General features: G+C 44.6%; 1 protein-coding gene across 3 annotated transcripts in view; it reads left to right on the top strand.

The window, feature by feature from the left end:
- Window positions 1-6,467: 6,467 nt before the first annotated feature.
- Window positions 6,468-24,767, top strand: part of LOC142296736 (lysosomal amino acid transporter 1 homolog) — a 31,325-nt gene continuing 13,025 nt past the window's right edge. The window contains exons 1-4 of one of the 3 annotated variants that reach the window (XM_075340697.1): window positions 6,468-6,752; window positions 15,539-15,668; window positions 17,739-17,826; window positions 21,988-22,112. In XM_075340697.1, coding sequence (XP_075196812.1) covers window positions 6,556-6,752; window positions 15,539-15,668; window positions 17,739-17,826; window positions 21,988-22,112 — 540 coding nt within the window. In that variant the 5' untranslated portion in view covers window positions 6,468-6,555. Of the gene's footprint in view, window positions 6,753-14,354; window positions 14,828-15,538; window positions 15,669-17,738; window positions 17,827-21,987; window positions 22,113-24,767 lie in introns of those variants that run through there. The other 2 variants (XM_075340698.1, XM_075340700.1) reach the window with 2 other exon arrangements.

The raw sequence follows: 24,767 nt of genomic DNA, 5'->3' as shown, positions 1-24,767 counted from the left end.
CTCTCTCTCTCTCTCTGTCGGTCTCTCTCTCTCTCTGTCGGTCGGTCTCTCTCTGTCGGTGTCTCTTTCTCTCTCTGTTGCTCTGTCGGTTGGTCTCTCTGTACCGCCCCGGGGCTCAGCCGGCTGCCGAGCCGCTCGGATCCGTACTCGTCGGTGGGTGGCTCGAGCTCTCCACGGACTCGGGGGTCACGTCGCTCTGAAAGGGGATTGGCGCTACACGTAGGGACTTTGGTGGGTGGGATCCACGGCCGGAGCCGCGGTGGTTTGTAGGAGATTTAAGTTCGTGACGCCACCCACGGGTTGTGGTGAATGGATGGACACCACCGCTGCCGTTGACTAGACTCCTGGGGACGGTGTTCTGCAGCTTGGTGTTGGCCTCCTCCGTGGGTAGGGGGATGATGGCCCTGGGGGCCCGAGGGAGGTGCTGAGGCGAGGGGACGGATGCATGCTGGGGTGTCGGTGCGGTGCAGCGCGGTGCGCGGCCCAAAGGCACTGTTGTACTCACTATGAGAAAACACGCTGAAGTCTCTGGTAAACCAAACAAGATGGTGAACGGTGCCCGCAGCCGGCTGCCATTTCCCCTTAACAGGTTGGTGGTTTCCGCCTTTCTCCTGCACCTCTCTTGTGTGAAAGTTCTGACTTTTATGCCTAAGCAAAGGTAGTCCGCTCCCCGACTTGTTGTGTTGGGAGAGCCCTGTGTACCGTCACACGCTGGCCCCTTGGGTCTCTATGCCTTGGCGGTGGCTTTACCCTAATGGTTGGGCTGTTGTCTTCATTCGGGTCTTGTGTGGGAAAGGTCCTAAGGTCCAGTCCTCAGTCAGTTGACTTGACTTAGCCTAGTTGTTTTTGGGCCTCGTACTGGGTCTGGGTACCCCTCCTTGTGCTCCGGTTTCCAATCGATTCCCCGGTTCAGTACCGGCGGGCCACCGCCCGTCCCCAGTCCCTACGGTTCCACCGGCTGTAATTCCAGCTCCTGCAGGCGGCCACCACCCTCTGTCTCTTTGCCAGAGGGAACTGGGCTCCAACCCAGACACCTGGTGTAGACTTTGGCAGGCCTGAGCACAGGTCTGCCCTTGAACTTGACTGCACTTCACTCCACTATCAAGACTAATCTAGACTGTTTTCCCGCCTCCGGGCCTGTGAACTCCTCGATGGGCGGAGCCAACCGCCTGGCTCCACCCCCCTGGTGTGAACATCAAACCCGGAGGGTGGTGACAAAGGTTTGTAGTTTGGCTGCTGTCACCTTTCTAAGGGGAGGGGTGTGTGTGCATGGGACTACCTGGGATGACCTGACTAGTCCAGGGCGTCACATCTCCCTCTCACCCCCTCTCTCATACTTACCTATCACCGGCACGGCGCTGCACGGCTGTCACACTGCTCCGGCGGCTTCTCCTGCTTTTGAAAATGCCGGCTGCTCATTATTCCATCTCGCACTGCTTCCCCCGCCCACTGGCGCCTATGATTGGTTGTAGTCAGATGTGCCCCCACGCTGAGTGACAGCTGTCTCACTGCAACCAATCACAGCCACCAGTGGGCGGGTGTATATCGGGCAGTGCAATAAATAAATAATTTTTAAAAAACGGCGTGCGGTCCCCCCTAATTTTGATAGTCAGCCAAGATAAAACAGACAGCTGGGGGTTGGTATTCTCTCCCTGAGGAGCACATAGTTATTGCCCCCCAAAGGTAAGAATAGCAACCGGCAGCCACCCCACATTTGGCACATCCATTAGATGTGCCATATCTGACGTTTATCCCGGCTCATCCCAATTGCCCTGGTGCGGGGGAAGCAGTGAATACGAGATGGAATAATGAGCGGCCGGCAATTTCAAAAGCAGGAGAAGCCATCGGAGCAGTGTGACAGCCGTGCAGAGCCGTGTCGGTGATCAGTGAGTATGAGAGAGGGGGTGAGAGGGAGACACCGACCGACAGAGAAAGAGAGACCGACAGAGAGAAACTGACTGACAGAGAGAAACCGACCAACAGACAGAGACCGACAGAGAGAGATAGAGAGACTGACTGACCGACAGACAGAGAGAGAGAAACTGACAGACAGAGAGAGACCGTCAGACAGAGAGACAGAGAGACTTCACCGATGGCTTTCCCGTCCGATGCTTCCTTCCCCGCTGCCTCGCTCCCCTGCCTGGCGCTTTCCTTCCCGCTGCCCGGTGCTTCGCTCCCCCGCCGCCTCCCCACTCGATCCTAAGTTAAGACCGGACAGAGAGCGCAGCACCAGGGAGCGGGGAGCACAGCACTGGGCAGCGCGGAGCGCAGCACCAGGGAGCGAAGGACCCGGGCGGGGAGCGTGCATCAGCTGATTGCTTAAAAAAAACGGCGGCTTTTCACCACCCAGCTTTTAAACAATCATGCATCCATTTCAGCCTTTTACTCAGCCCCCAGACCGCTTTATAGGGTCCAGCAGACAATTACTCGCATTTCCTATCGACTTGCATTGGACTTGCCACACGTAACGAGTACCCGAGTATTAGCACCTACTCGTTACGAGTATAGCGAGTCCAAGTATTTCACTACTCACTCAGCCCTATTAGAATACATTGCCTGTATAGAAATGACAAATTACTGAATTTGGCTAGCTCAGATTTTGCACCAAATTAATAAAAATGGGAGCACAATATTTGAGGAACTGGAGCAAATTTAAAGAACTATATTTCTTTGTCAATATTCAAAAAACTTATTTTCGCTCACCATTCTCAAAGATTGTTGCTCGGAGTCCTGGACGTACTCACCACTTTGATATGTACAATGAAAAAGGATCCTCCAGCACCATTCTTCTAAAAGCTTGTATTTATTTGAAAAAATAAAATCACAGCATTCAATGCACAGAAAAAGCCCCGTTGGGCCCCTGGTCAGCAGAGATGTTTCGGACAGTTGCCCGACGGGGTTTTTTCTGCGCATTGAATGTTTTGATTTATTTTATATGCTGGAGGATCGTTTTTTTGTATTTTATTTTGTGCCTTTCACACATTTTAGTAAAAAGTTTTAGAATGTTGCGCGTTAATTTTTTTCTCCACCAGGGTACTGGAGTAAAATTGCGTAAATATTTAGCAGCAGTTTTTGGGGGGCATGTCGCACTTGTTATGTGGCTAAAATCCGATCTATCAAAATATAAAATCAATTAATCTGATTGGAACACGGAGTGGTGAGAAAAAAATTCCAAATGCTAAAATTACATTTTTTGGTCGCTGCGTTCATTCAGCACCACTTGCCACGTTACTACAGAACCGTAAGCAGGTACACTGATGAACGTCTTGCAAGACCGAAACGTCTATTTGTGCTGAACCTATCAATTCTTCTGAATAAAATCACCTTGTACCATTTATCTAGAGTGCCGAGTGTCAACTGACATTTTGATACGGTTTTGGAACCTAATCGTGCACCACCGCCAGATGTGACATGTCTATCTAGTCTATCGAGGAAAGGTTAAAGATTGCCGGCACATGTGCACTACAATACTTAAATAAATAAATCTTACTTTTTATATAGCGCTAACATATTCTACAACGCTTTTCATACATCAGGAACACTGTCCCCATTGGGGTTCACAATCTATATTCCCTATCTGTATGTCTTTGGAGTGTGGGAGGAAACCGGAGTACCCGGAGGAAACCCACGCAAGCACGGGGAGAACATAAAACTCCTGCAGGAAGACCCCAGCGCTGCAAGACTGCAGTTCTAACCACTGAGCCACCGTGCTGCCCACAATACTTTGATCTGCGCCTGCACAGGACCTCAATGCCGGCCAAGGGGAATGACGTAGGACACGTCACGCACACGGGCCTGCGAAGAGGGAGGATGGCGATCACCGCAGAGAGGAGGTGCTGGACCACCCACTAGGTATTATAAGTTTTTTTTACGTTATACAGAGCAGCACAGGCTCTTATATACAGTATTCTGCAACGCTGTATATATAAGAGCTCACTGGTGTTCACCACAGCTTATAGGGGAAAATCCTGGTGATGGGTTCCCTTTAAAATGCAATAACAGGAGATCAAAACGTAACATCTGCACAAAAATTGGATACTTAAAAGCAAAAACGTCAGCTCAAGACAAAAATAAGCTGCTGCTGAGCCCCAGATCCCAAAGGATAAGAATGCTACGGGTTGCTGGAAAATGGCGACAAAATCGCTATTCTCTTTTTGGACAAACTTCACTTTTTTTAACCCCTTAGATAAAAGTAAACCTATACATGTTTGGTGTCTACGAACTCGCACCGACCTGAGGCATCACACCCACACATCAGTTTTATTATATAGTGAACACGGTGAATAAAGTTTCCCAAAAACAATCAAGCAATTGCACTTTTTTTTTGCAATTTCACCGCACTTGGATTTGTTTTCCCATTTTCAAGTACAATATATGGTAATAGACCAAACACCAAATCAAAATACTAAGGTAGAGTATCAATTATCAAAAACTAAAAACTTGCATTATCTTAAAAACAGTTACTTTATAAACGCATATGCCACAAACAAGGTAAACACAATTTTGTGCTGGGAAGAAAAGTGGTAATTATATGCATCTAACTCTCACCCTTCCTATCAAACGGGGGTCGGCGTCCTAAATGTTTGTGACGCCCCCGTTCTACGTCGACTAGAGTCCTGTACTGACCCTCCACTCAATCTATATATATCCTGTGCTCCTATATAAAAGAGGGTAAGGTGAAACACCCAAAAAGAGAGCCCACAGGGATAGTGTGCAAACACTATCCCTGTGGGCTCTATTCTGGGTGTTTCACCTTACCCACTTCTATATAGGAGCACGGGATATATACAGATTGAGTGGAGGGTCAGTACAGGACTCTAGTCGACGTGGAACAGGGGCGTCACAAACATTTAGGACGCCGACCCCCATATGATAGGAACGGTGAGAGTTAAGCCCGCTTTACACGCTGCAATGTATCTTACGATGTGTCGGCGGGGTCACGTCGTGACGCACATCCGGCATTGTAAGGTACATTGCAGTGTGTAACAGGTACGTGCAATTGCGATTGAACAGTAAAACGTTCATCGCATACACATCGTACCTTTCTCTAGAATTGGACGTCAGATTGTTCATCGTACCCGGGGTAGCACACATCGCAGTGTGTGACACCCCGGGAACGATGAACAGAGCTTACCTGCGTCCTGCGGCTCCCGGACGGTAATGCGGAAGGAAGGAGGTGGGCGGGATGTTTACATCCCGCTCAGCTCCGCCCCTCCGCTTCTATTGGCCGGCTGCCGCATGACGTCGATGTGACGCCGAACGTCCCTCGCACTCCAGGAAGTGGACGTTCGCCGCCCACATCGAGGTCGTATGGAAGGTAAGTACGTGTGACGGGGTTAATCGTTTGTGCGGCACGGTCAACAAATTGAACGTGCCACACATACGATGGGGGCGTTGCAAATCGCATACGATATCGTATGCGAAATTGCAACGTGTAAAGCAGGCTTTAGGCTGCTTTCACACCTCCGGTTTTTGCAGTGCGGCTCAATCCGGCTCAAAAACCTATGCAACGGATGCGGAGAAAAAAACTGGATCCGTTTCATAAGTTTTTCCATGCGGCCAGTCCGTTTTTTGACGGATGCGGCTTGATACTGAGCATGCGCACTGCAAAAAACCGTATCCGGCGTCCATAGACCTGCATTGTAAATCATGCTGCATCGGCCGCACACAAAAACGTGCCATGCAACGTTCTATTCGGCTGCCACATGGGCTAAATATGCCGCATCTGGCAAAAAATGGACGCAACGCAAGGCCATGCGGCACAATATGGCGCTAATGCAACTCTATGCGGGAAAAACCGCAACCGGCGGCAAAAAAAACCCAGTTGCGTTTTTTCTACAGAGCGCCGTATTGTGCCGCTCAGCAAAAAACGGATGTGTGAAAGCAGCCTTTCTTCTCAGCACAAAATAATGATGTGTTTACCTTGTTTGCGGCATATGCGTTAATAAAGTAACTGTTTTTAAGGTAATGCAAGTTTTTAGTTTTTGACAATATATGGTAATACTAAGCGTTTCATGGTATAACTTGTCCTGCAAAAAATAAGCCCTCATATGGCAAGATTGACTGAAAAATAAAAAAAGTTAATGGATCTCGGGAGAAGGGGAGGAAAAAATGAAAACGGAAAATAGAAAATCACCCTGGGTGAAAGGGTTAATAAACAATATCTGTCAGTGGATAAATAATGAGCTCATGGAAGACAATGAACAAAATGAAGATGAGCGTGGCTGGAGATACTGGGGAAAAAGAGCTTATTTGTAGATATGTCGTGGCCATGTTTATATACAGCCTTTAATCCAGAAGCACCAGAACCCAGGTAGAGGGGTCTTAGAATGGAGACACCCTCACAATGCCGGCACTCCCCTCAGTGTATGCGGCGCCGCTATATCGTGACGTACGGAGCGACACGTCCTGAGGAGGGAACACAAGCGGCAGGGCGGGATCTGCTCCACCAATCAGGGAGCCGGATTATCTGTGCGGCCGGCGCAGCTGAGGAAGGATTCAGGGGAGCAGACGCCGGGGTGTGCGGGCCCTGAGCTGTACACTTCCGGCGCCGGGATGGCAGGCAGCGGGCCCCGGTACCCGCCCCTGGCCGGGATGAACATGTCCCGGGCCGAGGCCAGACAGCTGCTGTGTCCGGACGGCAGCCCGTGGATCTGGCAGCTGCTGGAGCAGTGTGTGCGGGACGTATGGGAGCACTGGAGTGTGGCCATAGGGCTGCTCTCTATCGGCTGCTTCCTGTTTGCAGCTCTGCCGTAAGTAAACCCTGTGTGCCATTCATGCAGGAGGCTGCAGTGTGGGGACCGTGCTGGGGGGCATGGATGGCATGGAGGCGGTGTATACAGCTGCTGGATGGCATGGAGGCGGTGTATACAGCTGCTGGATGGCATGGAGGAGGTGTATACAGCTGCTGGATGGCATGGAGGAGGTGTATACAGCTGCTGGATGGCATGGAGGAGGTGTATACAGCTGCTGGATGGCATGGAGGCGGTGTATACAGCTGCTGGATGGCATGGAGGAGGTGTATACAGCTGCTGGATGGCATGGAGGAGGTGTATACAGCTGCTGGATGGCATGGAGGAGGTGTATACAGCTGCTGGATGGCATGGAGGCGGTGTATACAGCTGCTGGATGGCATGGAGGAGGTGTATACAGCTGCTGGATGGCATGGAGGAGGTGTATACAGCTGCTGGATGGCATGGAGGAGGTGTATACAGCTGCTGGATGGCATGGAGGAGGTGTATACAGCTGCTGGATGGCATGGAGGAGGTGTATACAGCTGCTGGATGGCATGGAGGAGGTGTATACAGCTGCTGGATGGCATGGAGGCGGTGTATACAGCTGCTGGATGGCATGGAGGCGGTGTATACAGCTGCTGGATGGCATGGAGGCGGTGTATACAGCTGCTGGATGGCATGGAGGAGGTGTATACAGCTGCTGGATGGCATGGAGGCGGTGTATACAGCTGCTGGATGGCATGGAGGAGGTGTATACAGCTGCTGGATGGCATGGAGGCGGTGTATACAGCTGCTGGATGGCATGGAGGCGGTGTATACAGCTGCTGGATGGCATGGAGGCGGTGTATACAGCTGCTGGATGGCATGGAGGCGGTGTATACAGCTGCTGGATGGCATGGAGGCGGTGTATACAGCTGCTGGATGGCATGGAGGCGGTGTATACAGCGGCTGGATGGCATGGAGGCGGTGTATACAGCTGCTGGATGGCATGGAGGCGGTGTATACAGCTGCTGGATGGCATGGAGGCGGTGTATACAGCGGCTGGATGGCATGGAGGCGGTGTATACAGCGGCTGGATGGCATGGAGGCGGTGTATACAGCGGCTGGATGGCATGGAGGCGGTGTATACAGCTGCTGGATGGCATGGAGGCGGTGTATACAGCGGCTGGATGGCATGGAGGAGGTGTATACAGCCGCCTGGGTGGCGCTGACCCACAGACTAGCAATGATTACAGTCATCTGCCTCCTGTTTGCTATTTTGCTCCTCTGCCTTCATAGGGTTTGCAGCACAGACGCAGATTGATGTCACGGCTGGTCTTCAATAAAATGGTGGCACATCTGCAGATTGAGACACCGACTTAAGACGTCCGTGCACTGAGATCTCAGTCTGCACATGCGCCACGTCCAGCTTAATTGTATGAAAAACTAGAAGACCAGACACAAAACAAAGGGCAAATGCCAATGAAGACAGCGGCCTGAAACCTCAGAGAGGCAGGTCACTGATAATATATGTGAAGGGCATAGCTGGAGAGACAAATGGCGCAAATGGGCTCTTATCATTAGCACTAAGGTGATGTGAGTGAGGAAACGTGCTCACCCGGAGAGGTTCTGACAGTCACAACCGGAGAACCGTGAGGCTGTATGCCCGCGTTCAGGGTTCACAGTATTTTGGACACTGGATGTTTTCGCTGTGTCCAAAATACTGCATTGTACGGTACAAGCACAGTGGATGGAATTTTTAGAAATCCCATGTCTATTGTGCTTGTTTCTCCCACAGTGTAAACTGACCTGCGGTGCAGATTGCTGAGCATGTCAATTTATTGCTACAGAGCTGCAAGTGTTCTCCGCATTAGAGAGACCGCAGCTGCCCGAACCCTGATTGTTGGCACAGGTAGCAGTGGTCTGTGGAGAACACTCGTGGCCCCGCCGGAGAGGACATGCTGTGTCCAAATCAAAGCATTTTTGGATTGTGGTCCTGTACCCCGATACGACTGCAGCAGACGCACATTGACCGATCGGACCAGTGTACAGTCCGGCCCGCGACACTGAGATCTAATTGCCACAAAACTCAAATGGTGATTAAGGATTAAGGCATCGGATGTCATATGCTAATGATACTCGGCTCGGGCTTTGCTGCGAGTGTGATCAGTGTCATTATACTGTGATCAGATCACAGCTGGGGAGAAGAGGAGAGTGATCTCTTCCATCTCCTCCATTGTCAGCCTGTGACATCTGAGTGTAGTCCGATGTTTCACACACCCATAGACTTCTATGGGGTTGAGTGTCCACAAGTCTTGGCTTAATCTCAGAATGCTGTGATTTTATTTTTTTTCTCTGTTCAATTAGGAAAAACTTGCAGATCTGAACTGCAAAATGTACTAACCTTGTGCAGAGTGCAATGCGATATTTTCTCACATTTCACAAGTGCGAGTCATATGTTAGTGTGACGTTGGCCTAATTGTGTAAATCTGGTGTGACCTCTAACTTGACCATTAATGCCTAAGCCTCTGGCAGCAAAATAGAGTACACCCCTAAGTGAAAATGATTATATTGTGCCTAAAGTTCCAATATTTTGTGTGGCAACCATTATCCTCAAGCAGTGCCTTAAGTCTCTTGGGCATGGAGCTCACTAGAGCTTCATAGGAGCCACTGGAATACTCTTCCAGCATCCATGAGGACATAACGGAGCTGGTGGATGTTAGCGACTTTGTGCTCCTCAACCTTCCATTTGAATGATGTCCCACAGATGCTCAATAGGGTTTAGGTCTGGAGACATGCTTGGCCAGCCCAGCACCTTTACCCTCAATTTCTGTAGCAAGGCAGTGGTCATCTTGGAGGTGTTTTTGGGGGCATTATCATGTTTCCGAAGGGAGGGAATCATGCTCTGCTTCAGTATGTCACAGTACATGTTGGCATTCATGGTTCCCTCAATGAACTGTAGCCCTCCACAGCCGGTAGCACTCATGCAGCCCCAAACTATGACACTCCATCTCCCACCCACCATGCTTGACTGTAGGTAAGACATACTTGTCTTTGTATTCCTCACCTGGTTGCCACCATATACTCTTGACACCATCTCAACCAAGTAAGTTTATCTTGGTCTCATCAGACCACATCACATGGTTCCAGTAATTCATGACCGTAGTCTGTCTTCAGCAAACAGTTTGTGGGATTTCTTGTGCATCATCCTTAGAAGAGGCTTCCTTCTGGGACGACAGCCATGCAGACCAGTTTGATGCAGTTTGTGGCGTGTGGTCAGAGCACTGACAGGCTAACCCACTCCTTTAGCCTCTGAAGTAATGCTGGCAGCACTAATACGTCTATTTTGAAAAGACAACCGCTGGATATGACGCTGAGCATGTGGACTTAGCTTCTTTGGTCGACCATGGCAAGGCCTGTTCTGAATGCAATCTGACTTGTTAAACCGCTGTATGGTTTTGGCCACCGTGCTGCAGTTCAGTTTGAGGGTTTTACAATCTTCTAAAAGTCTAGGCCAGCTTTATGTAGAGCAACCATTCTATTTTCATATCCCCATAGAATTCTTTGCCATGAGGTGCCATGCTGAACTTCCAATGACCAGTATGAGAGTGTGTGGGAGTGGTACCACCAAATGTAACACACCTGCTCCCCATTCACCCTCATGAGGGAAAATGGCTAATTGGACACAATTTGACCATTTTCACTTCAGAGTGTACTCTCTTTAGTTGCCAGTGGTTTAGACATTAAAGGGTTATTCCCATGTCAAAGATCCTACCCCAATATGTAGTAAATGTAATAATAAGAAAATTAATAAATTACTCCAAATAGAAATGTAGTTTAGTTCTTCTGATTCACTATGCCACTTACCTCATGTGCAGGGCATTGCAGGACCTTAGGTATCCATGGTTACGAAAACTTTATCACCCCACCTGGCCCATACAGTAATTGAAATATGGAAGTGGAGGTGGGGGGAGGGAACATGTCATCCTCCCCCCCCCCCCCCCTCCTCCCCCCAAAAAAAAACAAATTCTATTTATCTGATTTAGGTATTTAGAGTAGTATCCAAGTAATAATAACTTACCAAGCCTGGCAGGCTTTCTGGAGCAGAAAATGAAGTTATTCTCCCTGCACCTGCTCCTCTTCAGTAATTGTAGCGGTGCAGGGAGCTGTTAGTCACCACTCACTACGCAGCATAATAATTCATAGCTATCTCTGCTCTGCTGAGTGCATGTGTGTGCAGAGCACGTTATCAGCTGAGGTGCAGGGGAGTAATTACAGCCACCATTACTATATAGTGAGTGATGGCGGTAACCGCTCCAGCTCCCTCCACCGCCCCAATGACTGGAAATGAGCAGGTGCAGGGAGAATATAGCTTTGTTTTTTTCCCTATTGCTGCTGTAATACAAGCCAAGCAGACATGATTTAGGGGGAACATGTCACCTGATTCATGCTGCCCAAACCTCAGCAGCACGAATCAGAGCCTGGATGCACAAATGCATCCAGGTTTATATTTCTCTGAAATGTTCCGACATTTCAGAAAAAATATAATTAGAAGACAGGGCCGGCAACTGGAAACAAGAAGTCCAGCACCATTCATGGCTGGCTTCCCCCATCACTGCCAGGGTGGATTGATTTAAATCACGCCGATTTAAATCATGATTTAAATCACGATTTAAATCAAAAGATTTTTTTCTATTTAAATCGGATCGATTTTAATCATGATTTTAATCATGATTTTAATCACTGATTTAAATCAAAAGGTTTTTTTTTTAATATAAATCACGATTAAAATGAGAAGTGAGAGCAGTGTGCATGTGCGCCCATAGTTACACGGACGAAACTAGGGGCAACGATCTAACGCCAGGGTGAGGGGGGGACCCCAAAGTAAGTAAAAATCTTTTTTGTTTTACTATATGGCAATAGGTAGGTGTTTAAAAGCAGCATGTCTTAATTGTATAAACTATTAATAGCCTCCACATTTTGCTCATACTGCCCCTTTAATTCCACACTTCTAGCTTGGTTTCAGTTTTGGTTTAGTTTCTTTTTCCCTGCATTCAGTTGACATGCCCAAACTTGTTGGATAGTCAGCAGTACTTGGCTCAGGCTGTAGTAACATCAGCAGTGCTTGGCTCAGGCTGTAGTAACAATCAAACTTCATAAGTGATCTGTGTGAGCCATGGCAGCAGGTCGTAAGAGAGACCCTATTTGGGTTCATTTTGTTGAGATGCCAGCAGCAGATCTTGGAAAGAAAGGTGCAAGAGCAAAGTGCAAATACTGTCAAAAGGATATCCAAGGACTTGTTTGCCGTTTGAAATCACATTATGAAAACTGCAACCAGAAGGGAAATGAAGATGTTGATAGTGATACAACTAATGTCAATGAACCCCCACAGCTTCTTATGCACCAGGAGCCTAGTACTAGTGGTAAGTCTGGCAATTAATTTACAACCTATTTTTTTAACAGACATTTTACTGGGATGGTTAAAGTCTATGAAAAGAAAAATTTCTAGCACTGGTAGTTCTGGAGTATAGAATTTAAATTTATGTTAAGGCAATATTTCACAGAAAATTAACGCTAAAGGACATGTGCACCTTTATTTTTTTAAGGTGCACATGTCCCCCCCCCCCCCCGCAGCGCTCTTACCTCCGATCCCCGCAGCGCTGAGATCCGTGGCTTCGTTTTGACCGTCCGCCTCCCGTCCTCCGGTTGCGGCCTACTCGCAGTGATCCAGCGGCGTGACGTCAGCGGGCCGCACGCTCCATTGAAATGAATGGAGGCGCGCTCGCGGACGGGCAGAATGAAGCCACGGATCCCCGTAGCGCTGACATCGGAGGTAAGAGAGCTGCGGGGGGAGGACATGTGCACACTGTGACTGGCTGCACCTTAAAAAAATAAAGGTGCACATGTCCTTTAAGTAAAAATAAAGTGTGTATACGCTTATTTTTTTTTTTATTGTAGGCTGCAATTCACTTTTGAAGTCTGCCAAATTGACCATTTTAAAAAAAAAACATTTTTAAAACTTTTGTGACATAATTTTTTTCAGTTGCTGAGGCTCTGATATTAGTTACCAGTATTACAGCAACCTCACCGGAAAACTTGAGTAGCATAACTTTTGAGACAGCCCTTATAGGACGAGGACCATTACATTGTTCAAAAAGTTTGTTTCAATATTTTCGTTATATTTCTTCAAATACGCAGTCGATTTATATTTTTAATTTCTGTGCTTTCAGGGTCAAATATGGCTTGTGCTGCACGTGACAATCAATATCTGGGTACAACTTCAACAAAGCAGCCCAAAAAAAAACTTTGCGTGCAACAAAGTGTAGAAAAATTCATCTTAAAGACTACGACGAGCCAGAAAGAACATTTTGATGAATTAATTGCTAAATTCATATTTGCAACCAATTCTTCTTTCCGACTAGTTGAGCACCCATTGTTTGTACAAATGATTGAAGGAATTAGACCAGGCTACAAACCACCAAGTAGATTTGATATCTCAGGAAAACATCTTCAGGCTGTATACGACATAGAAAGAGCGGCTTGTACAAAATATTTGAAAGACAAGGTTGTTAACATGAGCTTGGATGGTTGGAGCAACATCCACAACGACCCCATAATTTGCACTTGTGTCACAACAGAAGATGGTGAAACTTACCTTACAGACACAATCGACACATCTGGAAATTCACATACTGCTGAATATTTACTTGAAATTGCTAAGAACTCAATTCACCAATGCCAAGAACAGTTTGGATGTAAAGTAAGGAGCTTAGTTACTGATAACGCAAGCAATGTGGCAAAAATGCGAGCGGAACTGGCACAGGATGACACAAATGTCATTACATACGGTTGTTCTGCCCATTTGTTGCATCTTTTGGCAAAAGACCTGCATATTTTGGGTGTCAAGGAACATGTTGTAGAAATTGCTAAATATTTCCGCAATAATCATTTTGCACATGCAACCTACAAGGAAATGGGAGGACTGAAGTTGGTTCTACCACAAGATGTTAGATGGAATACCTTGGCTGACTGCTTGGAACTGTTTATTAACAACTGGTCAAAATTACTGTCCATTTGCGAAACACATCGGGATAAAATTGATGCTAATATACGAAGCAAAGTATTAAATCTTGGTGTGAAGAGAAATGCCGAGGACCTTTTGGAGAGGTTAAAGCCAATATCGATTGCGTTGGATAAAATGCAGAAAGATACTGCAACCATAGCTGATGCCACAGAAGTTTGGAAAGATTTAGAAGGTTCTCTAGATCTCTTGAACCTCTCAAACAATGTAAAGGTTGCAATACAGCACCGCAAGGACCAAGCATTAAAAGAAGAACACTATTTAGCCAATATCTTGCATCCCATCTACAGAGGGAAAAAATTATCTGAGGCGGAAATCAACTCTGCAATGGAGTGGCTCGCCAATACTAACCATGACATTGTGGCAACTGTGCTGAAATTGAAGTGTGAATCTGCACCATTTCAAAAATACATGTTTGCAGATAACGTCGTTAATGAACTAAAACCACTGGACTGGTGGAAGTCGCAATCACTTGTTCTTCCAGCAAAGATAATAAATCTAGCTACTCAGCTACTGACTGCATCGGCTTCATCCGCAGGAGTAGAGAGATTGTTTTCTTCATTTGGTTTTGTGCACACAACAGTCCGAAACCGCTTAGGAACTGCTAAAGCAGGACAACTGGTTTTCCTATTAAAAGTCCTAAATAAACAGTAGGCTTAAAGGACTGATGTATTCACTGAAGATGTTTGCTTACTTCAAACGTTAGAGATAGGCTATTGTTAAAAAGTACTTAAGGCCCAGTCACACACAACGACTTACCAACGATCCCGAAAACGATGCGACCTGATAGGGATCGCAGGTAAGTCGCTGGGAGGTCGCAGGTGAGATGTCACACAGTCAGATCTTACAAGCGATGCGGGAACAATACAGGTCACAGTAGCGACGTCTATAACGATCTCAGCAGTCACTGTGACCCTGTCACACAGTGTCAAACACAGCGATGTGTCCTGCCCAGCAGGACGTTGCCTTTCAAGAAAATGACCTGGACCATTCAGCAACGACTAACGATCTCACAGCAGGGGCCTGATCTCTGGTAAGTGTCACACATAACGAGATCGCTAACGGGATCGCTACTGCGTCACCAAAACGGTGCCTCAGCTGCGATCTCGCTAGCGATCTCTTTATGTGTGACAGTACCTTTACTCTCTGTAGTTCAATTCTGAGTGTTTAATAGTGCAAATAAAAATTATTAGGTTTCATAATCAACTGTTTTAATATTTTTATTTGTGTAAAACAATTAGATTTGCAAAAAGACAAAGTTTTGCTTGTGTACAACTTGATTAAAAAATCTGATTTAAATCAAATGATTTAAATCAAAAAAATCTGATTTTTTTGATTTTTTTTAAAAAAAATCAAGATTTTTATCCACCCTGATCACTGCTAGAGATGATTAACTGGTGTCTCACTATGGGAGAGACCTATGAATCGTCTACCTTGACGCTAGAACATTGAGTAAAGCGGCTGTGATTCCGGTTGGCTTGTGATTTCAAGTATGCATTTAGAAGATGGCTGGCACCAAGAAGAGTGGCTGTCGCCACCTCCTGTGTATGATCGGCACACGTGACCGCTTTATGTGGAGACCCTCCAGGTCATTGTTGAAAGTATTTTGTGGTTGTCTTCTAGCAGTGCTGCAGTATGGGGCTATATTCCTCCATAACCAGGCCTGTCTGCCACTCGGGACCCTAGAACGGCCATTGTTGGACTTGTAATGTCAGTGATTATCACACTGTTTATTTCTCCTCAGCCAGCTGTATGTTGCCCACAAGAACGGAAGAGTGGATCAAGCCCTTTCGCTTGGATTTTTATTATGTTGGTTGGGAGGGGACCTCACAAATTTTGTCGGCTGCTATCTGACCAAACAGCTTCCAATCCAGGTATATCTGTCTGTATCCAAACGAAGGTCATCATGTGTCAAAAGTGGTGCCCAAAGTTACTGGTCAGCGTCCACACTTCTTTTTTCCTAGCCAGTCTAGTACTAGAAAGTTGGTTGGTGTGAGTTACAATGACCCCTTTTTGTTAGGATATTTTGACACATGAGGCTCTGAGTGTCTTGTGATTGTAATATTAAGGTTTAATAGATATTTATAGTTCAGATCAATGTAACTTATGAGCGCAATTGTAAGACTCTGGAATATAATCTATTATGGTATTTCTACTTAGTTTGTCCAGGAGCACGATATGACATACTGGTAATGACCTAGGGAACCAGTCACCAGGTTTTTCCATTATGAGCTGCAGTCACCACCAGTGAGCCATTATATACAGCATTCCAGTACTGTATGAGTCCAGGTAGCTCTATATAACGTAAAACTGCCTTATAATACTCACGTAGGGAGTGGTCCGGTCGGATGGGTGTCGTTGCTCTTGGTCCAATGCCTCCTCCATCTTGTAGGATCACAGTCCTCCTGCTCAGCGCTGTGTGCATGGCGCGTCCTGTGTCATTCACAGTGAGGCGTCCATTGAGCTGCTGCACATGTGCACTTTGATCTGCCCGGCTGAGGGCAGATTAAAGTACAGTAGTGCGCATGCGTGGGCAGTCTTTGACCTTTTTTCGCTCTTGTGCATTACAGTACTTTGCTCTGCTCGCAGTAGGGCAGATCACAATGCGCAGGAGTGCAATGGATGCCTCTGTGTGAAGGACACAGGACACGTCATGCACACAGGGCTGGGTAAGAGGACATCGATCTCACAAGATAGAGGAGGCACCAGACTGAGAGCAGCAACACCCATCAGACCGGACTGCCCCCAAGGTGAGTATAATAAAGATGATTTTTATGTTATACACTGCGGCCTGGGCTCTTATCCGTATTATTCTGGTATGCTGTATATAAGAGCTCAGTGGTGGTGGCCGCAGGTCATAAGAGAACATCCTGGTGGCAGGTTCCCTTTAATATCAGATGCTATAGCTAGCACACTGCAGAGTCTCATGTTGTGGCTGATCTAGAGTACTGCAGCTCAGTTACAATTAAAGTGAATGCAGTACCAAGAACAGCCACTACAGTGTGCAGCGCTGTGGTCCTCCAGCTCTGTATACTGTGCACTTCACCTGCCTGCGGGACTTACAGCTGATCAGTGAGGGTTGTCGGAGAGTGCAGAGATCAGTGGCATAATCCTGGACACTCCCTTTAACATCAGTTGTGCTTGCTGTGCAGCAGAATATGGACACATCAATGACGTCTAGTCACAAGAGGCAACCACGGTCTATTACATTTTAAGTTTCTAGTTCTCTTAAAGGGAACCAATCGCGAGGATTTTCTTATATAACATAAAGCCAGTGCTATACTGGCAGTATCAGGCTGAATCTCCACATGCCTGTAATAGTCAGCTCGGATGTTTAGGTTTTGAAATCCAAGAAAGTAAAGTTTATAAAATCATCAGCTTCTTGAGTGACAGCAGCTGAGGATCAGATAATATTGGGGGGGGGGTATTCAGAGTTATCCCCTCCCCCTGTTAGAATTAGCATAAGTATTATACAATCGTTTTAACTTTTCACTAGCAGTACCTGTGTGAGGTCATACCCATGTGACCAGAAGGGGTAGGCACTCAGCCAACAAAGCTGATACCAGAAAGCAACATTTTTCTGTTGAGGCCCCGCCCCTTCTGGTCACATGGGTATGACCTCACACAGGTCCTGCTAGTGAAAAGTTAAAACGATTGTATAATACTTATGCTAATTCTAACAGGGGGAGGGGATAACTCTGAATACCCCCCCCCCCCCACATATTATCTGATACTCAGTTGCTGTCACTCAAGAAGCTGTTGATTTTATAAACTTTAGGTTTTGAAATCCAAGAAAGTAAACATCCGAGCTGACCGCTACAGGTATGTAGAGAATCAGCCTGATAGTGCCAGTATAGCACTGGCTTTAGGTTATTTAGGAAAATCCTGGTGACTGGTTCCCTTTAAGTTCTTTGTTAATTTCTTTTTTTCATGTTTCTTCTCAGGTTGTCACTGCCATTTTTTATGTCAACATGGATCTGATTATGATATCACAGTTTGCCTACTACAAACTTAAAAACAAGAAGCTGAAAGGTAGCTATACTTCATATTCTTTGTAAGGTACAGTATGTGTCATGGAACAGCAACCTATGGAAGAAGTTACTACAGTATGTGCTTCTTACATATTTGTTTTTTTGACAGTATAAATATCTACTGAAAGAAGAAAATCTTTAAATAACCCCCACGCATAATATATCCCGTCCATGGTCTTTAAAGGGAACCTTCCTTGAGTTTCTATAGTTATCAAACTAATCTGAGTAGAGAGAACCTACATTCCTGGCTGCAAATGGATATTCCATCCCTATCCATGCGAGTTATGTCTACCAATATGTAGTAAGTGTAATAATAATGATAGTAGCAAATATAGTACCTCCAATTAGGAATGTAGTATAGTTCTTCTGATTCTCTGTCGCTTACCTCATGTTCAGGGCTTTGCAGGACCTTGGGACCACGAGCAACTGTCCACTATATGCGTGGATACCTAAGGTCCTGCACATAAAGTAAGCAAAACAACATTTGAGGAACAAGGATTGTCCACAAAAAACAGTGATTTCAATAAGTTTTATTTCTGAAATAATTCATAAAAATATGCATATCAATGTTAAAATCAATAATAATAATAATAGTAATGATGCTTCAACATGAGGGACGATATATAAGCAAAAATATAATAAATAACTATAAGACATGCACCAAAGTATATACAAAGCCGAACTGTTTATCAAATTTAGGTTAAATCACATAAAACAATGTATTCCAAATTTTCATGTAAAAGTTAAATATCCTTATTAAAACCTTCATATGAAGGTTTTAATAAGGATATTTCACTTTTACATGAAAATTTGGAATACATTGTTTATCAAATTTAGGTTAAATCACATAAAACAGTTCGGCTTTGTATATACTTTGGTGCATGTCTTAGTTATTTATTATATTTTTGCTTATATATCGTCCCTCATGTTGAAGCATCATTACTATTATTATTATTGATTTTAACATTGATATGCATATTTTTATGAATTATTTCAGAAATAAAACTTATTGAAATCACTGTTTTTTGTGGACAATCCTTGTTCCTCAAATGTTGTTTTGAATTTTATTAACAGTGAATATTGATTTCAGACCTTTGTTGTTAATTACATAAAGTAAGCAACAGTGAAACAGAAGAACTATACTAAATTTCAAATTGGAGGTATTTGCTAAATATTATTTGTTATTACACCTACTACAATAATGAAATAGGATACGGGGATGGGAATACCATTTAAGCAGCACCTGTGCTGCGTTTTACAAAGTGCATGTTATCCCCTCTGTACACCCCACAAATACGTTTTTTTATATTCTCCCACCCTCTATTTAAATCTTTTGGTCCGGTCCGATGGGTGTCCTTGGTTGCGGCTCCTGTCCCTCCTCTATGCACTGATATGAACCATTCTCTTGTGATGATTGATGTGGATGTCTCCTCCTGCGTCATCCACATACCCAGGCTAAATCTTGAGCCTGCGTAAAGACCTTCCTGGTTCACGCATGCTCACCTATTTATTTGGCACGGTAACGTGCTCCTGTGTGAGCTGTGAATGTCTCTGCACAGGTGCAAGATTTTGCCCAGTGACTTGGATGGTGCAGGAGGCGTTATCCATGTAAATCCTCACAAGAGGACAGCGATCAGTCATCTGATAACATCCACCTTTATGAAATGCAGCACAGGCGCTGCTTAAGGTGCTAGTTTTGGTTTAGACCTCAACAATCTGGTGACAAGGTCCTGTTAAAATGCGTATTTTGATACTTCCAGCAAAAGATTGTGTATATAGATATAGCTAGATAGAGAGATACTGTGTATGTCTAATCTCTATATCTCTCTCTCTATATATATATCTCTCTCTCTCTCTCTCTCTCTATCTCTATCTCTCTATATTTAGATCTCTCTATATCTATATCTATATCTATCTCTCTATATCTATCTCTATATATATATATATATATATATATATATATATATATATATATATATATATATATATATATATATATATATATATATATATATATATATATATATATATATATATATATATATATATATATATATATATATATATATATATATATATATATATAATATATATATATAATATATATATATATCTATATATCTCTCTCTATATCTATATCTATATCTCTCTCTCTTTCTATATCTATATCTCTCTATATCTATATCTCTCTCTATATCTATATCTATATCTCTCTATATCTATATCTCTCTCTATCTCTCTCTATATCTATATCTATATCTCTTTCTCTCTCTCTCTCTAAATATCTATATTTATATCTCTCTATATCTCTCTATATCTATATCTCTCTCTATATCTCTCTCTATATCTCTCCTATATATCTATATCTCTCTCTCTATATCTATATATATATATATATCTCTCTCTCTATATCTATATATCTCTCTCTCTATATCTCTCATCAGAGTAAAGAGACATATAAACATACATATATTCACACTACGTGTGTGTGTATGTATGTATGTATATATGTATGTATATATATATATATATATATATATATATATATATATAATGTGTGTGTATATATGTATGTGTGTGTATATGTCTTTTTATTCTGATATCTATCTAAGCCTATATCCGTGTAAGATAGGAATATTTACAAGACAACACAGTGATTCAGTGCTATTATCCATGTACCTCTGTCAGTGCAAGATTGATCATATATAACTTTTAACCTCTACTTTACTGCTATTTATCATTTGCTGGAAATATTTATACATTCATCTACTTCTATGCCAGTGCAAGATAAATTTATATATAAACTTTAACTGCACTAGTGACACTTAATACCTTGTTTACATCTGTTTCAATATGGATAGATCATTGTGGCTGAACTAAGACAATACATTGTATGATATATCTATTAATGTATTACTTTTTGTTATTGTAACTGCACTTTATCTGTATACTATCATATAAATGTGTAACCTCTACTTCCACTTGTGTAGACAAGTCCAACAGTCATGTAAAATAATATATAAATACATATATAATACCGACTACAAATTATATTATGCATGTGTGCATGATCTGTTTTTTTAGTCTTTATTTACTCAACTAGTTATTAAAAGTAAATGCGTCTCTTAATGAATCAGTAGACTCTAACTCCAATACGCCCCCTCATCAAGCCGGCAGTCTTAGGCTAGTTTCACACATCGGCTTTTCGCCGGTTTGCCGGATTCGGCGCACGCCAGTACAGTGTATACAGTTCAATGGTAGCGCCGCAACCTCCGGGTCACATGCCCCGGTCACATGATAGCATGTGACCGGCGCTTGTCGCGCTGCCATTGTACTGTATACACTGTACTAACGTGCGCCGAATCTGGCAAACCGGCGAAAAGACAGATGTGTGAGACCGGCCTTAATGTATGCTGCAAAGTCTATGTATAGACCACCATTCAAAAAATAAATCCATAGCCCAAAGTGTGTGTGTGTGTGTGTGTGTGTGTGCGCGTGTGTGCGTGTGTTGATAGTTGCTTTGGGTTATATTTTTACTTCATGCAGTTTGTTTGATAGCTTCCATTGGAAATGTTATAAAACACTGCTGAATTATGTGATCATTGAACGGGTATGTATCATGAGCTCACATGTTTTATGCTCTTTAGGTGCAAAACACAATTATTTCACTTATGTGCCAATACATGTTATATATATGTGATGGGTCACTATATGGACTCCTTCAGACAAATGTATAATTGGCCTATGTGTCTAACAAAATGAACTCCAATGACACCATATGGGCCATGTACATACGGCCAATTTTCTGCGCAGGCTGATGGTGTGAGTGAAAAAAATCACAGCATGCACGACTTTGGTCCATTTTACAGACCAGAATAACACCTGCAATGTAAAGGCAGCTCTTGCACCCATCCACAATGCAGACAAGCGCACTGACCCATCACATCTGCAATTGCCGGATCTGTTTGGCCTGATTTCCAATGCGGCCTCCTGAACCAGGCCTAACAATTCTGCAGAGAGCAATATAAAACCTGACACATGGTTTTATATGTCTGGATTTGAAAAATACGTGTTTACACAAGTCAATGCACTTGGTCATTTTGTGACTGTTCTAGTTGACCTTTTATAATGCCTTAATATACATATTTTTTCCCTTGTATAGGAAGTGTAGGCCTGAAAGGTTTCTGTATAGGTTGGGTGATCTTGTGCATCACATTGTCTGTTATCCTCCCTAGTCAGCTGCTTCTGAGGGACCTAGAAAGAAATGCTGATGTAGATGTAAATCAGGTGAGTTGTTTACCCCCCCCCCCTTCCCCCAAAGTGCAGCACACAGAGCACATACAACTTGTTTTGTTGAAATGGAAAATGGATAGTTGCATTTTAACATTTTGTATATTGAACAATTACAGAGATGAATGGCTGGACATCTCTTCTGCTTCCTTCATAGCAGCACTATCCTCTGCCCATTGTGCAGGGAATTGCCACGTGTCTCCATTCAAGTGAATGAGGGCCGTCTGCAGTTTACTGTGCAGGGGTGCTCGGGAGGAAGGAACTGCAGGCTTTTTATTCAGAACTGGCATATCCTATTCAAATTTCATTGCTTGTGCAAACATTTTTTAATTTTTTTTTTAAATCTTATAAATGTTTACTATGTGTCTTACCTTTCCAAAAATTTACAACCTAATATTATTCAGAACTATGTCTAAAGGCCGCTTTACACGCTGCGATATCGTGACCGATATCGCTAGCGTGGGTACCCGCCCCCATCGGTTGTGCGGCATGGGCAAATCACTGCCCGTGGCGCACAACATTGCCCACACCCGTCACACTACTTACCTGCCCTGCGACGTCGCTGTGACCGGCGAACCGCCTCCTTTCTAAGGGGACAGTTCGTTCAGCGTCACAGCGACGTCACAGCTGCATCACTGAACCGCCGCCCAATAGAAGAGGAGGGGCGGAGATGAGCGGGACGAACATCCCTCCCAACTCCTTCCTTCCGTATTGCGGGCGGGAGGCAGGTAAGGAGAGGTTCCTCGTTCCTGCGGTGTCACACGTACCGATGTGTGCTGCCGCAGAAACGAGGAACAACATTGTTACTGCTGCAGCAACGATTTTCGAGAATGGATCCCCATGTCACCGATGAACGATTTTGCACGTTTTTGCAACGATGCAAAATCGCTCAAAGGTGTCACACGCAACGACATCGCTAAAGCGACCGGATGTGCGTCACCAATTCCGTGACCCCAACAAGATCGCTTGAGCGAAGTCGCAGCGTGTAAAGCGGCCTTTAAATTATCAATTCTTCAGTACCTATCCAAGACTTTAGCGGGCTTTACACACTACGATATCGTTAATGAATTATCGTCGGGGCTACGGTGTTTGCGACGCACATCTGGCGTCATTAACGATATCGCAGTGTGTGACACTTATGAGCGACCTTAAACAATTGCAAAAGCAGTCAAAATCGTTTGCCGCGGAGAAGTCGTCCTGAAACAAAAAATCGTTCTCTGCTTATTAGCAATGTTGTTCCTCGTTCCTGCGGCAGCACACATTGCTGTGTTTGACACGGCAGGAGCGCCGAATATCTCCTTACCTGCCTCCAACGGCTATGCGGAAGGAAGGAGGTGGGCGGGATGTTACGTCCCGCCCGTCTCCTACCCTCCACTTCTATTGGACGCCTGCCGTGTGACGTCGCTGTGACGCTGCACAAACCACCCCCTTAGAAAGGAGGCGGTTCGCTGGCCAGAGCGATGTCGTAGGGCAGGTAAGTCCGTGTGATGGGGTTAAACGAGGTTGTGCGCCACGGGCAGCGATTTGCCCGTGTCGCACAACAGACGGGGGCGGGTACGATCGTGTAAAGCCCGCTTTTGTGTTCTTAGTATTGGTGCATAGTTTCTTTGTGTTCTGTACACGAAGGGTACTCTTACATGATGCATTTTAAACGCCAGCGTACCTGCCAAGTTTTGCAAGAGGTTGAAACATAAGGAAAACTCTGGCGGTATTTTTCCTGAAGTGCCTGCTTGGTTGTTTTTTCGGGGATTTTTAATAAAATACTTATGTATAGACTAGTGAGCATCCTCAAGCAGAAGTTGCCACATGACTGGTCCGTTTTTTAACCATTTTACGGCTTTGTAAACCTGAAGCAGTTAAAGGGTCTCTGTCAGCACAGAATGACTTTAGACCCAAGTGCAGGAGCTCTGGCCCCGCCATGAGGCACAATCATTTAAGTGCACCTTTCCACCTACTTGTTTTCCCCCTATCTCCATCCTCCGCTCCTCTGTGACTTCATAGAGCATAAGTGATAACACGTAAATGTTTGGCCCATCATAGTGCCTGTTCTTGGTTTGATCAGTAATTCTGTGCCGACAGTGTCTTTAAAAGAAGCTGAAAATGCTGAACATATGATATGCAAGCCGTTTTTATGTTGCAGTGCATATATTCATTCTTTTGAATGCCACTTCAGTGCATTTTTTTTTTTTTTTTTTTTTTTTTAAGGCTGGTTTCAACACACACCCGCCTGAATAAGGCATAGTACGAGTGCACATACCCAAAATACATCATCTACCTTTGTTTTATAATAGACATAGTGACATGGGAACTTGTCCTGCAGACATCAGATGTGCTGACAATAAATAGAAAATGTGGCACTACTCACATGCAAAAGCTGATGTAGTGTAGAATTATTCCCTGTACTCTGCAGATTAGGATTTTGGTGGCGCTCAAACTGTCAAGTAATATCTTGGTTGCAGCAAAAGAAAGTAGTTGGCACTTCGCCTTCCTTCAAAAATACAAAATTCTTTATTCATGGTTCCTTAAAAACACAAGCAGCTCTAAGATGCACCTGTGCTGCGGCTTTCCGAGCAGAAAGCATGTTAATTCTTTGCTGCGGAGTTGCAAGCGTTCTCCGTAGAGAGCAGTGCCCCCGAACCCCATCATGGGCAC

Source organism: Anomaloglossus baeobatrachus, chromosome 3 (assembly GCF_048569485.1).
Source record: "Anomaloglossus baeobatrachus isolate aAnoBae1 chromosome 3, aAnoBae1.hap1, whole genome shotgun sequence".
Classification (NCBI taxonomy): domain Eukaryota; kingdom Metazoa; phylum Chordata; class Amphibia; order Anura; family Aromobatidae; genus Anomaloglossus; species Anomaloglossus baeobatrachus.
The sequence above is the reverse complement of the archived record's forward strand: the minus strand, read 5'-3'. Positions and strand labels throughout refer to the sequence as shown.